We start from the raw sequence: 14,241 nt of genomic DNA on the forward strand, positions 1-14,241 counted from the left end.
TTTTTGAAAAGTGGCTTACCCCACCTTTAACTTGCTGTCATTTCATGTAGAAAAACCAATGGAAATAAATATACTACGGTACCTGTGTAATTTCAATTCCTGTAACTCTGCTTTAAGTAAAATGATTCATTTACAGAGTGTGTCACTTTTTCTCCACAGATCACTGATTAGAGGTTCAGTTCAGCTGGAGTAACTCTGGGTTCAGACTTTTTGAACAACTGAGTAGGGTTGGGCAGTATATCGAGTTCGTACGATATATCAATATATTTTTTTATCTACGATATAGAATGTGGCAATACCGTTTATATATGATATACAGTAGTTTAATAGGAGCACATGTGAAAAAAAGCAGAGGACGCAGCATGCTGCTGCGGGGAAAATGTATACCATTTGTCCTGAACATGAGACATGCTTAAAGGTGCACTATGTAAAACTTCATTGGCTAGAGTTCACCTATTCAAAACAAAGGCGTAGCTTGATGATGCCGAGTTTGAGCGGGAATTTTGGGACATGTGGTCTTCACCTCACAGCCAGTACAAAACAATTAGGATAGGACTCGGACAGAAATCATGTTTATGGATGCTATTAATAACGTTACTGTAGTATGAAGCAGAGCAGGACCGAGTGTTGTTGGAGGTGAACAAGGCCGCTGGAGCGATTGTTAATGAGACGAGCATGACACACGCCTCACGAGCAGCAGAACTTTTAGTATGCCACAGACCCTGGCGCTGCTTCCACTTTTCCAGTCATGAGTATGAAGTAACACAGCTCTGTTTATTATATTAGATACATTTGAGTGTGTTGAAAATGATGTTGTAACATTACTCTGTGCATTCGCTCAGTGGCTGATATGAGACCTTGTTGCACACTGCAGTAAGCTAGATCGATTTAAGAATATCATATTAAATGCTGGATGGCTTGTGTTGATAAATGGCAAGCAATTAATTTTAAAACGTATTGTATAATGGAGAAAATTCTGTATTACTGTTACTAAAAATTGAGCTGCATCTGATTATGCTATGTTAGCTACTTGACAAAATAGTGTTTTTCTCTGAGGAATGGTAAAAGCATGGTATCATGACCAGAGCAGAGGGCATCTTTAATTTTAAACCAAGTGAACCTTTATCTGTTTTTTTTTTTTACCTCAGTTTGTTTAGTTGACAGTGTGAACTCTTCAGTCCATTAGAGAGCAGCTTTACTCCTGAATCCTGCAGGTCATTGTGACTCAGGTCCAGCTCTCTCAGTGAGCTTGATGACTGTAGACATGAAGACAAACTTTCACAGCACTGATCAGTGAGATTACAGTCAGTTAGTCTGTAACACAGAATTAAATAGGGTTAAATAAATTTGAAATGGTGTATTAAAATGCACATTGATCACTTGTCTAATATTCTATTTTTCATCAGGGGTGAACTCTGAATATTGACTGACAAGCAGGTTATTATTATAAGGTTATCATAAAACTGACTCAAGACAAGTTAGTCATATATTTGATGCAGGTAAAGCTCTCTTTGCTGAAATCACAAGACCGATACAATTTGATTTATATTCCACAGCAACTGATTCAACCAAACAGTGCAGTAAAACATTTAAATGAAATACAAGATCAAAACATTTAAAAATGACAGTTTAAAAAACTGTGCTGTTTTTGGCGACTAACAATGAACACTTGTTTGTATTTACTCTTGTGTACTGTACATTCATTTTTTGTTTTTCTTTCATCTGCGCTTTATTTTTCATGAAGCATTATTTTGTTGTACGTCAGCTGTGATAAACAGACATCCACTCTCGCATTGCGTGTGTAACAGTGGCCAGATAGTGAGAGTTGTGCAGGTAAAACACTGCACAATGATGACCACTAGAGAAAGCGGTGTTTAGCATCATTGTTAGTGCACTCGCCTCGCATGCCAGCAGCGATCGGGCTGGAGTTCGAGACCGACTCGGACCAGGGTGGTTAGGATTGGAGGGTTTGTTTGGGTTGATTTCAAATATCAACAATGTCCAACAGTGTTTTTGAAAAATGGCTTACCCTACCTTTAATTTGTTGTCATTTTAGGTAGAAAAACCAATGGAAATAAATATACTACAGTACCCGTGTAATTTATATCTGCTTTAAGTAAAATGATTCATTTATTGAGTGTGTCAATTCTTCCCCACAGATCATTGATTACATATTCAGTTCAGCTGGAGTAACTCTGGGTTCAGACTTTTTGAACATCTGAGCCCAGGAGATCAGGACCAGAGCAGAGGGCATCTTTAATTTTAGAACCAAGTGAACCTTTATCTATTTTTCTTACCTCAGTATGTTGAGTTGACAGTGTGAACTCTTCAGTCCATCAGAGAGCAGCTTTACTCTTGAATCCTGCAGGTCATTGTGACTTAGGTCCATCTCTCTCAGTGAGTTTGATGACTGTAGACATGAAGACAAACTTTCAAAGCACTGATCATTGAGATTACAGTCAGTGAGTCTGTAACACAGGATGAAATAGGGTTCAATAAATTTGAAATGGTGGATTAAAATGCACACTGATCACTTGTCTAATACTCAATTGTTCATCAGGGATTGAACTCTGAATATTGACTGACAATCAGGTTATTATTATAAGGTTATCATAAAACTGACTCAAGACAAGTTATATATTAATATATTTGATGCAGGTAAAGCTCTGTTTGCTGAAATCAAATGATTTACACTTTGATTTATATTCCACAGCAAATGATTCAACAAAACAGTGCAGTAAAATGTTTAAATGAAATAAGAGATCAAAACATTTAAGAAGGACAATCACTGTTTTTGTACATCAAGCAATAAAGTACTTTATCATTCAAGTCCTGATCATTCATCTTCACAGTTTAACACTGTCTCTGTCTTTTGCTGCACTGACACTATTCATGTTTTCTGGATTCCTGTTTGCATTAAAACAGTTTTGTCCTTTTCAAACAGTTTTGCGTGAAATGACAGTGTGAATTTACAGTGAATTGACAGAGGATTTAAATATTACTGTATTATAACAAAACTGTTTCAGCTCCAATCACATAAATGAATACTCACAGAGCTTTTCTGCAGTTCAGCACAGCTGGTATCAATCTCCTTCTACCCTCATCTGATGTGTTGTATTTCTTCAGATCAAACTCATCCAGTACCTCCTCTGATATCTGAAGCATGTAGGCGATTGTTGAGCAGTGAGACGGAGAGAGTCGATTCAATGAGTGATTCTCTGATTTCACAAACTCCTGAATCTCTCTGAACAGAGTCTGATCTTTCATTTCCAGCAGACAGAGGAACAGATTGATACATCTGTCAGCTGAGAGACGTTCATAATCACCCTCGATTTTGTCTTTAATGTACTGTGTGATACACATGATGGTCTCTGAGCTGTTCACTGTGTCTGTCAGTAGATCCTGTAAAAGTCTCTGGTTGGACTCCAGTGAAACGCCCAGCAGGAACCGCAGGAAAAGATCTAAGTGTCCATTTTCACTCTGTAGGGATTTATCAGCTGCTAATGTTAGTAGCTCATACAGAGAGATTTCTTTGAACCTGGGCCGCATACCCAGAAAGAACTTCGATGACTTCTCATTATAGACAACATGGCAGTAAAGCTGATATAAAGAAGCTAGAAACTCCTGAAAGCTCAGATGAATGAAGCTATAGACTTTTCTCTGATGAATCACAGATTCCTCCTTAAAGATCTCAGTGCAAATCCCAGAATACACTGAGACGTCAGTGACGTCCATGCCGCTCTCAATCAGGTCCTCCTCATAGAAGATCACATTGCCCTTCATCAGCTGTGTGAAAGCCAGTTCAGCAAGTTTCATAATCACGTCTCTGTTGGACTTCAGGAGTTTCTCTGGATCTCTCTCATCATACTTCTGATTCCTCATGTTGATCTGAGTCAGCAGGAAGTGTATATACATTTCAGTCAGAGTTTGAGGGATTTCTGCACGGTCATCTTGTTTCAGGAGGTTTTGAAGCACAGTGGCTGAGATCCAGCAGAAGACGGGTATGTGACACATAATGTGGAGGCTTCTTGCTCTTCTGATGTGTGAGATGATTCTGCTGGCTTGGTGCTCATCACTGATTCTCTTCCTGAAATATTCCTCCTTCTGAGGCTCATTGAATCCCTGAATTTCTGTCACACGGTTGATGTATTTTGAGGGGATCTGATTGGCTGCTGCTGGTCTGGAGGTGATCCAGATAAGAGCAGAGGGAAGCAGCTTTCCTCTGATGAGGTTTGACATCAACACACCCACTGATGAAGTCTCAGTCACATCAGAAACTGATGAAGACTCATTCACATCAGAAACTGATGAAGACTCATTCACCTCACAAACTGATGAAGACTCATTCACATCACAAACTGATGAAGACTCATTCACATCACAAACTGATGAAGACTCATTCACTTCACAAACTGATGAAGACTCATTCACTTCACAAACTGATGAAGACTCATTCACATCACAAACTGATGAAGACTCATTCACATCACAAACTGATGAAGACTCATTCACTTCACAAACTGATGGAGACTCATTCACATCATCTGAAAACATCAGTGTGATTCTGCTTTCATCCAGACCATCAAAGATGAACACAACTTTACACACCTTATAAATCTTTGAGTCCAGATCTTGAAGTTCAGGATGAAAGTCCAGCAGAAGTCTGTGAAGACTGTACTGGTGATCTTTAATCAAGTTCAGCTCTCTAAATGGAAGCACAAACATGAAATCTACATCCTGATTGGCTTTTCCCTCGGCCCAGTCCAGAATGAACTTCTGCACAGAGACTGTTTTTCCAATTCCAGCGATGCCTTTAGTAAGAACAGTCTTGATTTTGTCTTTCTCCTCACATCCTAGTTGATGTAAGTGTTTAAAGATGTCATTGCAGTAGATTGGAGTGTCTTGTGTTCTGGCTGTTTTCTCCATCTGTAAAACCTCATGTTCTTCATTCACCCCTTCACTCTCTCCCTCTATGATGTAGAGCTGTGTGTAGATCCTGTTCAGGAGGGTTTGATTCTCTTCTAGTTTGATTCCCTCAAATAATGTCTCATACTTGTTCTTCATGCTGGTTTTGTGTCTGTCTCTGACGCTCTGTCTGATGAGGGTCTGACAGTCGGAGTCAGTGCAGGTCAGACGGGGTGTCACTGATCTGATCTTGTCAACTCTTTTCACTCTGCAGAAACAGTGAGATGAAATAGGACAACAACAAAAAAAAATCACTGTCAAATAGCATTAAAATCCAGAAAGTGCATTTACAAATGTTTTAAGTACACCAAAACTCAGATCTAATTTGATCCCACACTTATACAGAAACCACAGTTTAAGAGGCTGCTTTTAGATGCAACATGTCTGAGGCTGTAGAAGAGTTTCTGACATACAAGCTAATGTTTGCCTTTTCAGAAATTAAATTTGAATAGGATTTCAAACCACATATGAATGAGCTTGAAACTGATTTGTAAAAATTTCATGTGCTAAATCTGATCGGATTTCAATCGGATATGCACAAAAATTTGGACTCGGATTTGGACTGACAATCTGAATGTAGCTGTAATTAAGCGAGACTCAGGCGGGGATCCATTTGCTAGCTTTATTATAAAAGAGTGTGGTCGTACAGGCAGGGTCAAAGCAGGGGCAAACAGGAACAGCAGGGACAGGCAGAATCGTGGTCAGGATACAGGCAATAGTCAGGGCAGGCAGAAAACACTCACAGAACAGAATACCAGGCAAGGATCAAAGGTAGGCAGCAACGGGTCGACAACGGGTAACAGACAGGATCGGTAACAAACAGGCAGACAGGATATAAACGCTCAGAATTGCAACAATGGTTAACAAGACTTCACAATCAGGTGGTGTGCGTGTGAGTCTTTTATAGTCCAGGTAGTGTGCTAAGCTGTATGTGGCAACAGGTGATTGGTGTGGAGTGTGCATGTGATTGGCAGGGAGGATTATGGGAAATGGAGTCCAGGAACTGACAGGAACAGACGGTGATCGTGACAGTAGCCTTAGTTTCACAAATAAAACTGATTTAACTTGCTTTTGCTTTGACTCAGGGTCAGAGGTCTCTGCTCCATCACTGAGATTAGGTGGATAGCTCATGGATGCTTTACTCTTCATAGACACACAGCTGGGTTCTGGAGATGCTGCTTTACGTTTCAGAACAGAAACTCCCTTCTTTCTCTGCTCATCGAGACTCGATGTATTGGCAGTGCTACTGAAACACACAGAACAGAAATGTACAACAATTTAGGCATACAGAATGAAAAAAAATTAATAAGAATATGAATTTCATGGCAGGGGCGCCCGCAGGATTCTCATCTATGGTACGCAGAAGAAAATCAAATGTAATTAAAACCGCTTGTCAAGAACTTTTAAAATATCTTGAGACCTTGCACATATTCCCTCTCAGTTTTAAACACAAAGAAGCATTGTTTAAATGTCCCCTTTGGCATGGGCACCACTGCATCATGGATGTGCTTTATCGGTTTTAAAATAGTTATTAGAACATATTCTTTGCTATGTGGTCATGTTTTTTATCAGTCCAAGTCCCAGTTCAATGGTTTAAAGAAACTGCTCATAGAGGAAACAAAGAGGCTGTTTACACAACATCATTTTCAACTAAAAACTTGTGTTATGTGTCATTCATTTACATGACAACATCAGTTTGGTGGCCTGAAAACACAAACTTTTGAAAAACAGGTTTCAAAACGCAAGATTTTGAAAATGATACCATTTGTGTAAAAGTTTGTGAAAACCGTGATGTCATGTGCATGCGTTTAGTCTATAGACGCAAAGTGTTTCTTAACAAAGTGACATCGCCAACTACTGGCCTGGCAGCAGAATTTAGTCGTTTTCATGGATCCGTGTGAACAGGGATTGTTTTGACAAAGTTGTCATCTGTTCATAAAAAAGAAAAGGAAAAACTTTTCTGTTTTTAGTACATGGTTGTTGTGTAAATGTATACTGAGTGTATGAATCCATATGTGACTGTTGGAACAAAGGGATTCTTCATTAAGAACCCAATGTAGCACATTTTCACAGGATTGTTCATTTGCTGTGTAACCAAAAAAAAAAAACAAACAGAATTTTATCAGCAGATATTTGGTATTTAAGGTACCATACTAACTACTGAGATGAGACAGGCCACTTCTTCATTACTCCAGGCCCCTGCACTAGCCACTCTTAACCAGTGTTCCTGGTCATTGTCATTTATGCTTTTAAGTCTTTCTGATGTAATAAACTATAGCACAATGTAGGACAAGAACATGAGATCTGTTTTGATCATTCTGACTGAGACTCGTTAACAACAATCTGATTTTAAATTAGGATTTCAAAGGTGTCTTGGATCAGGCTTGTGACATTCAGATTTCATATTCTTTTATTTATTTATTTTTTTACTGTTTATGCTACAAAAAATAGAATTTTTTTTTGTTGCATATCTGACCAAAAACGTATGGTCTTTTTTCTTTGCTGCAGTCACCTTCGGCTTGTCACTGGAAGTTGTTCCGTTAAAGAGGCTTTGAAATAATATATATTTTGAAAAGCACTACACAAATAAAACTTGATTTCATTACCAATTACCAACTTAAGATTGTCTTTTAAATGTCTCGCTCTAGCAGTGAAATCACATTGTACTCACTCAGGGTCAGAGGTCACTGCTCCAACACTGAGATTAGGTGGAAAGTGCATGGATGCATCACTCTTCATAGACACACAGCTGGGTTCTGGAGACGCTGCTCTACATTTCTGAAGAGAATCCCACTTCTTTATTTGCTCATCAAGCCTCATTTTACAGGCAGTGCTACTGAAACAGAAATGTACAACAATTTAGACATACAGAATGAGAAATGTATGAATGTTGTGGCAGGGGCGCCCGCAGGATTCTCATCTATATTACACAGAAGAAAGAAAATGTAATCTAAAGTTAGACACAGAATTTTGCTGAACAGTTGTATTACTTCATCAGAGGCCTGATGTAAAAACGTTGCATATGCATAAAATGTGCATGCACAAAATGGGATAAAAAATAAACTAGGCGTAAATATGTGCGCACTGTACGGACTCTCTAGACCAGTGCTTCCCAAACCTGTCTTGGAGGACCCCCAGCCCTGCACATTTTGTATGTCTCCCTCATCTATCACACCTGATTCAACTCATGTGCTCATTAGCAGAGACTGCAAGACCTGAAATGGGTGTGTCAGAAATAGGGAGACATACAAAATGTGCAGGGCTGGGGGTCCTCCAGGACAGGTTTGGGAAGTACTGCTCTAGATCATGCGTACACTTTTGCTGGAGTGAGCAACAGAATGATTTAAACTCTGTTTTACATCTGAATCTGATAAACACATTTAAATATGCCACTCTCATTAATGGAGTTAAGCACTGAAATTACATGAAATCATTATCCAGAAGTTGCAACATTTTTTATATGAATTTAAATAAAAATAAAAAATTGTTTTTATGCGGATATATGTTGCGATATTAAATAAATTTAACAGATTACTTGAATAGCTCTATTTGGAAAAAATAATTCTAGAACGATTGGAGTGATTTAAATTATATAAATGGGCGTTTTTTATTTTTCAGGTAAGTATTCAAGTCCAGAAAATGAATAATCAAATGTAAAATAACACTGCATAGTTTTCACTTTATAAATTGAATATAATTAATCTGTGTTAAAGCCGCAAAAGTGATTTTCTCTTTGTATCTTGTTGTTTGTTAACATTCGTGACACAGAAAGCAGCAAGCCTGCTGTGACTTTTAGACTGAATGCGCAGATCCTTTATAATGATACACATCTGTTTTCTTCGTTTGGGTTACCTAAGCCATGAGCAGCTGTGACATTTTGACATTATTCTGTGTGTATATGTCCGTTCAAGCACAAATAGAGGTGGAAGTGAACACAATTCAGTGTTCACATGCATCTGCGCGGCTCCGTGTGACAGGACCAAAACAGGTGCAACTCTGGTTAAACTTTGCAATTCCTGCGATGTGACTAACGTGGATGCGCACATCGAGATATCGATGCTAAAACGATCATCGTGCAGCCCTAATGTGATGCGAATGTACGTCGAGTTGTACAGTATTATTGGGACAGAGGCACTAGAACTGCAACTGATTGTGCGCTGTAAAAATCAAGCTGTCATTTCACTCTTGGGGGCCCCCTGGTGACCACAGGGCCCTAAGCAGCTGCTTAGTTCGCTTATGCCTTGGGCCGGCTCTGTTCTCCTGGATAAATGATTTAATGACACATTTTTTAACAGTTTTTTCGACACCTAGCTGCACATAGAGGAGGTAAAATCCCTGGTCCATCTAGGGGAGTTCGGGGGCACTTCTTTGGCTAAATTACATTTCCTCAAACTTAAATTGTCACTGTTTCATTACATCATTGTTGTAAAACACTCTTATCAGAATAATGTCTGTTAGTTAAGCTTGTGTATATTTTTAGTTAAAGCTGTTAAGTTATAATGCAATATCTCATGTAAGGTTTTTCCTTTGTATTATATAATGACCACTAGGAGGTGCTCCAGGCACATGATTTCCTTGATTGGTTTTCCAGGCCGGGAACACACAACAGAACAGAGTCGGTGGAAAAGGGGCATCTCTGAGCATGTGACTGCCTGTCTGAGTTTTGTCGATAGCCGAAGGCGGCACAAAATTGGCCTTGTAGTAATTGCCGCCTATGCAGGAAAACCCTTGGTTTATGGAATCGTTGTCAAAGACTAATTGGCTGGTGAAGTGGACTTATTGCTGAGTTAACGAAAGTTATCATGAGCATTGTAATGTTTAAAACAGATGTCTCAACAAATCTCAGTAGACCCGAAGATTTTAAAACGAGCGGTCCATTCATAAATGAAAAACAAACCGGAAGACAGAAGACAATGAGCGCAGCACTGAGAAGAGAAGAAAAATTAAACACTTATTTCATATATACATCGTCTTCCAATAATTCAAGCACATTTCAAGTACCTTTTCAGGAATATCACTATTTTCAAGGTTTTCCAGGCCTTAAATTTCAAAAAGTCAAATTCAAGCACTTTAAGCACCTTGTGCGAACCCTGTAATAAACATAAATTTACATCTGCATCCTAACTCAAGCTATACAACGGTCAACTCGCTGTCAAATGTGCATTTCAAAGAGACAAAACATGTAATATTATTAATATTGCAGCCTGCACTGCAAACTGTGATACGCGTCAAAGTCAGGAAACACAAACTTGTTTCATGACTTGAAACAATATCACCTGTTTGAACATGCAGAAACTAAGAAATTAATTTTTCTATTGAGATATTTATTTTGTTGAGGAAAAATGACTGGAAAATTGCACGTAAAGAATTAAATGTTTTGAATGTTCTACCTCAGATTAGTGAAATGTTCACCTGTTTGGCAAGTCTATGTTCTGACAATAAAGAATAGTTTAAAACCACAATTAACAGTCTGGTTTCTACAACTTTCATTTAGGAACAAAAATCTGCCTTTAAACTTGACACTTGATATTTAAGAAATTTGACATTTATAGTGATAATTATTGATATCGACTGACATGAAAATTTTTATCGTGATCATTTTTTTTTTGTTATATCACCCAGGCCTGAGTTCAACACAATTTTACTTGAAGTGTTATGTTTGTTTTCATTCAGTATTCATTTTAAAAATGATTAATCAGTTATCGGCCAGTGAGGTCTAACCAAGTTATCAAGTCATCAGTAAAATCGGTCGACCTCTAGTATTTATCTATGCTCGTAATTTGTTCTTATTTTATTACTGACGGTTCACTGTTCAGTGTTTAAACTTTATTAGTTGGGCTTGTAGAAAAAGTTACTCACCTTTTTTTTTTTCAATCCGTGACTCAAAAATCATAATATGATCTGAACCATGAGTTTTGTGATCTGTTGCACCCCTATTATGACATGGTTCAAATTGTTCCATTTGTATTAGTATACATTAGCAGATCCTTAATCAAATTGGGAATAATTAACAGTCATAAACTGAGAACAAGATACAATAACACTGAACTGAACCTCTTTGAACATACTGCAGGGGGAAAAAAACAGGTCTGATTATTTTCTGTTCAGACTGGAGTCACTTTTGTGAACATATATCACTGTTTGTCACTGTATAGTATAACCATATGACCAGCGTGAGACTTCAGCGATGGACATTTTCACCTTGATTATGTAATCAAGGTGATTATGTTTCACAAATAAAACTGATTTGACTTGCTTTACCAATTACCAATTGAAGACTGTCTTTGAAATGTCTCGCTCTAGCAGTGAAATCACATTGTACTCACTCAGGGTCAGAGGTCACTGCTCCATCACTGAGATTAGGTGGATAGCTCATGGATGTGTCACTCTTCACAGACACACAGCTGGGTTCTGGAGACGCTGCTATATGATTCAGAAGAGAAACCCCCTTCTTTCTCCGCTCATCGAGTCTCATTTTACAGTCAGTACTACTGAAACACACAGAACAGAAATGTACAACAATTTAGACATAAAGAATAACACAAAAAATTAATAAGAATATGAATGTTGTGGTAGAGGCACCCGCAGGATTCTCATCTATGGTACGCAGAAGAAAGAAACTGTAATCTAAAGTTAGACAGAATTTCTCAATTTTCCTTAACAGTTGTATTATTACCACATTTACTGAATGACTTGAATTATTTATGGCTGTACTAAACTATCAATGCAGACACACTGTCACAAAATAGTTCTGTAACTGCAAAAGCCAGACTGAATTTGATCAGCAAGTAGGCTACTTAAAGGCTAGAGTAAGAAAAACTATCAGTTAGGATAGAAAAATATGAGTATTTACACATGCGATTTACTTGTGCATGAGAATGAATCCAGAAATGTGTTTGTTCAAACCTACCTCTGTCTCAACAATGAAGAACATCAAACACAAACTTCATTCAGTTCGTAAATCCATTCAGTCTCTAGATAACAGCATTAAACTGATCTGATCTCAAACTGATTCACATTATTCACAAACAGCTTTTCTCCTGATGTTGTTCATGTTCTTCCTTCACAAAATGGAGTCTGTTGAAATAGTTTCACTTTCGTCCGTAAGTGGACTGCGAAGTGGACATCAGGGTATTTCGCCATCTTAAGTGAGATTTCAGTCCGAAGGAAGCGAATATGTTCAGCTCGAAGGGCACTGCGAACGGCATAGGGAATAAGATCACTTCAGGAAGTGGAGGAGGGCCAGTCCCGTACTTAGGCTCTTTTTTTTTTTATTAACTTTCTCTATCTCTGCGATAGAGATATACAATGTGGGCTCCTAAATGTTGGAGGTGTTGTAATATCTTGCTACGTTTAATTGGTTCACTCCGTTACAGTTCCAGCTAATGAATGTGAAACTCCTCCCGCCTAGCAGATGAGTCGTTCTAGGCTGTGTCATATCCAAAATTTATCAAATTGTAAGTCAGCGAAATCATAACCTTTCCAATGTGACTGACCGATACTGATACGGAGACCAATTATGAATGGGTATGGCGATGAATGTAGGCTACATCTGTATTGTAAGCTATAAATAGGCATGACAAAGTAAAAATGTTGAGAACCATCTGAGGCTCTGTCTCTGTTTTTACTTTATTGACCTCAGGAGTGTTTACTAAGAGACAAAACGTGTGCAACACACAAAAGCCCTTTTTATGTGAAGAATGAAGAAATTCATCAAAATAAAAATACTTAAAAAGTTACATCTAAAGGAAATCTGTATGCTCAGGACATTCATTTAAATAATTTCTTTATATCATTTTCAAATATATGCTCTTGGAAAATACATGCAATTTAACCTGTTCTCAGTTTGACGTCACAATGTAAAACTGGCAAACAAAGTGATTATTAATGAAACAAATTATTAAATTGAAAGGCAGAGATCTGTAATATATCAAACAATACAAAAAGTAAATTTTGAATGATATTTTCTATAAAAATGCCTATCAAAGTTGTGTCCTGTGACATGAACATCAAGGTACTGGATGCAGCAGTTCATCTGTCACAGTGAATCCTGATTGAAGACGTCTGGAAATTAAATCCATGGATTAGTGTGGATGTCAAAGCCAAAATGACAAATTACTTAACAATTAGTTAATAGTCATGTGCTTCAATAAGTAAAGTCATAACATAATGATACATTTGCAAATCATTAGCTAATGATTAATTAAAGCAGAAAACTGGAAGTTGAAACATGGCTTTGACGCATTGTGGTAATTAACACATTCATTTACACTATTAGTTAATACTATATGTTATTAAGGAATGAATACATGATGACACAATTAATTAAGCAATTCATATATTACTTAATCTATTAATCATATTCAATCTTCATTAGTTGCTGATGCAGTAGTCATTAATTAATGGTTTATTTCTTCATGAGTCATACATTAACACATGATTATCTGTGCATTAGTTAAGCATGAATTAATGTATATTAGTGCATCTGTGTGGTATTAAATATTAGTTTAAAAGTTGTCTTAATTTGTTGTCTTGTCAATCATTTCTTTTTGACCTTTGTCAACACTGTCAGTATTTAACACTGTCAGATGAAGGTTTCTTTTAATTTTGAAAGAAATATTTTATTCTCTTTTCACTTTATTGTGTTAAAATATTAAAACATCAACTGAACTCATGATATTACGTGTGATTGAAGAACATTGGTTATATATTGTCAGGGAATATAGCAGACTCAGAGGCTGAGAGACGGTGACAATAAGAACTCAATAAGACTCAGAGAAGTAAACAGTCTCTGGCAGGAAGAATCAAAGTGCAGCAGATTAATGACAGTCTTCACTGTGATGCAGGTTGAGCTGGAGATCATGAGCATGCAGGAGATTGTGGAAGCTCACTCTTCAACAGACGTGAGTAGCAGGTCAATAACAGGTAATACTAGATCTTACAGGTGACGATAGGGAACGCTGGAGCAAGGAGAATAGCAGGAACTTCACTAGGACTCATCGTAGGAGTCTTGAGACTCATCTGTAGTCCTAGTTGTGTAGATCAGACCATGAGTGAATATGAGGGATGTGTTTTTATGCCAGAGGTGATGAGTGTGATGATCAGGTGCAGGTGCAGACGATGGCTGAGGAAGTGCAGGTGATGAGCAGGAGGAATGCTGGGAATTGTAGTTTTGAATGATATGGCTGGACTATGTGTGTGTGAATGGAGTATGGAGTGTGTGAGGGAAGCACAGACAGAACTGTGACATATACAGTGCCACTTGAAAGTTTGTGA

The 14,241-nt window shown here is 37.8% G+C and overlaps 2 protein-coding genes across 9 annotated transcripts in view; both read right to left on the reverse strand.

The window, feature by feature from the left end:
• LOC127498084 (NACHT, LRR and PYD domains-containing protein 3-like) overlaps positions 1-14,241 on the reverse strand; it is a 50,250-nt gene that overhangs the window by 3,117 nt on the left and 32,892 nt on the right. The gene's annotated exons all lie outside the window — the stretch shown is intronic.
• Positions 1-14,241, reverse strand: part of LOC127498082 (NACHT, LRR and PYD domains-containing protein 12-like) — a 47,594-nt gene that overhangs the window by 755 nt on the left and 32,598 nt on the right. For 2 of the 8 annotated variants that reach the window (XM_051867039.1, XM_051867042.1), the window contains exons 2-7: positions 11,292-11,456; positions 7,637-7,801; positions 6,035-6,211; positions 3,053-5,173; positions 2,298-2,468; positions 1,144-1,314 (exon numbers count right to left, since the gene is read on the reverse strand). In XM_051867039.1, coding sequence (XP_051722999.1) covers positions 1,144-1,314; positions 2,298-2,468; positions 3,053-5,173; positions 6,035-6,211; positions 7,637-7,801; positions 11,292-11,440 — 2,954 coding nt within the window. In that variant the 5' untranslated portion in view covers positions 11,441-11,456. Of the gene's footprint in view, positions 1-1,143; positions 1,315-2,297; positions 2,469-3,052; positions 5,174-6,034; positions 6,212-7,636; positions 7,802-11,291; positions 11,457-11,875; positions 12,382-14,241 lie in introns of those variants that run through there. The other 6 variants (XM_051867041.1, XM_051867046.1, XM_051867040.1 and 3 more) reach the window with 6 other exon arrangements.

This window comes from Ctenopharyngodon idella, chromosome 17, assembly GCF_019924925.1.
Source record: "Ctenopharyngodon idella isolate HZGC_01 chromosome 17, HZGC01, whole genome shotgun sequence".
Classification (NCBI taxonomy): Eukaryota; Metazoa; Chordata; class Actinopteri; order Cypriniformes; family Xenocyprididae; genus Ctenopharyngodon; species Ctenopharyngodon idella.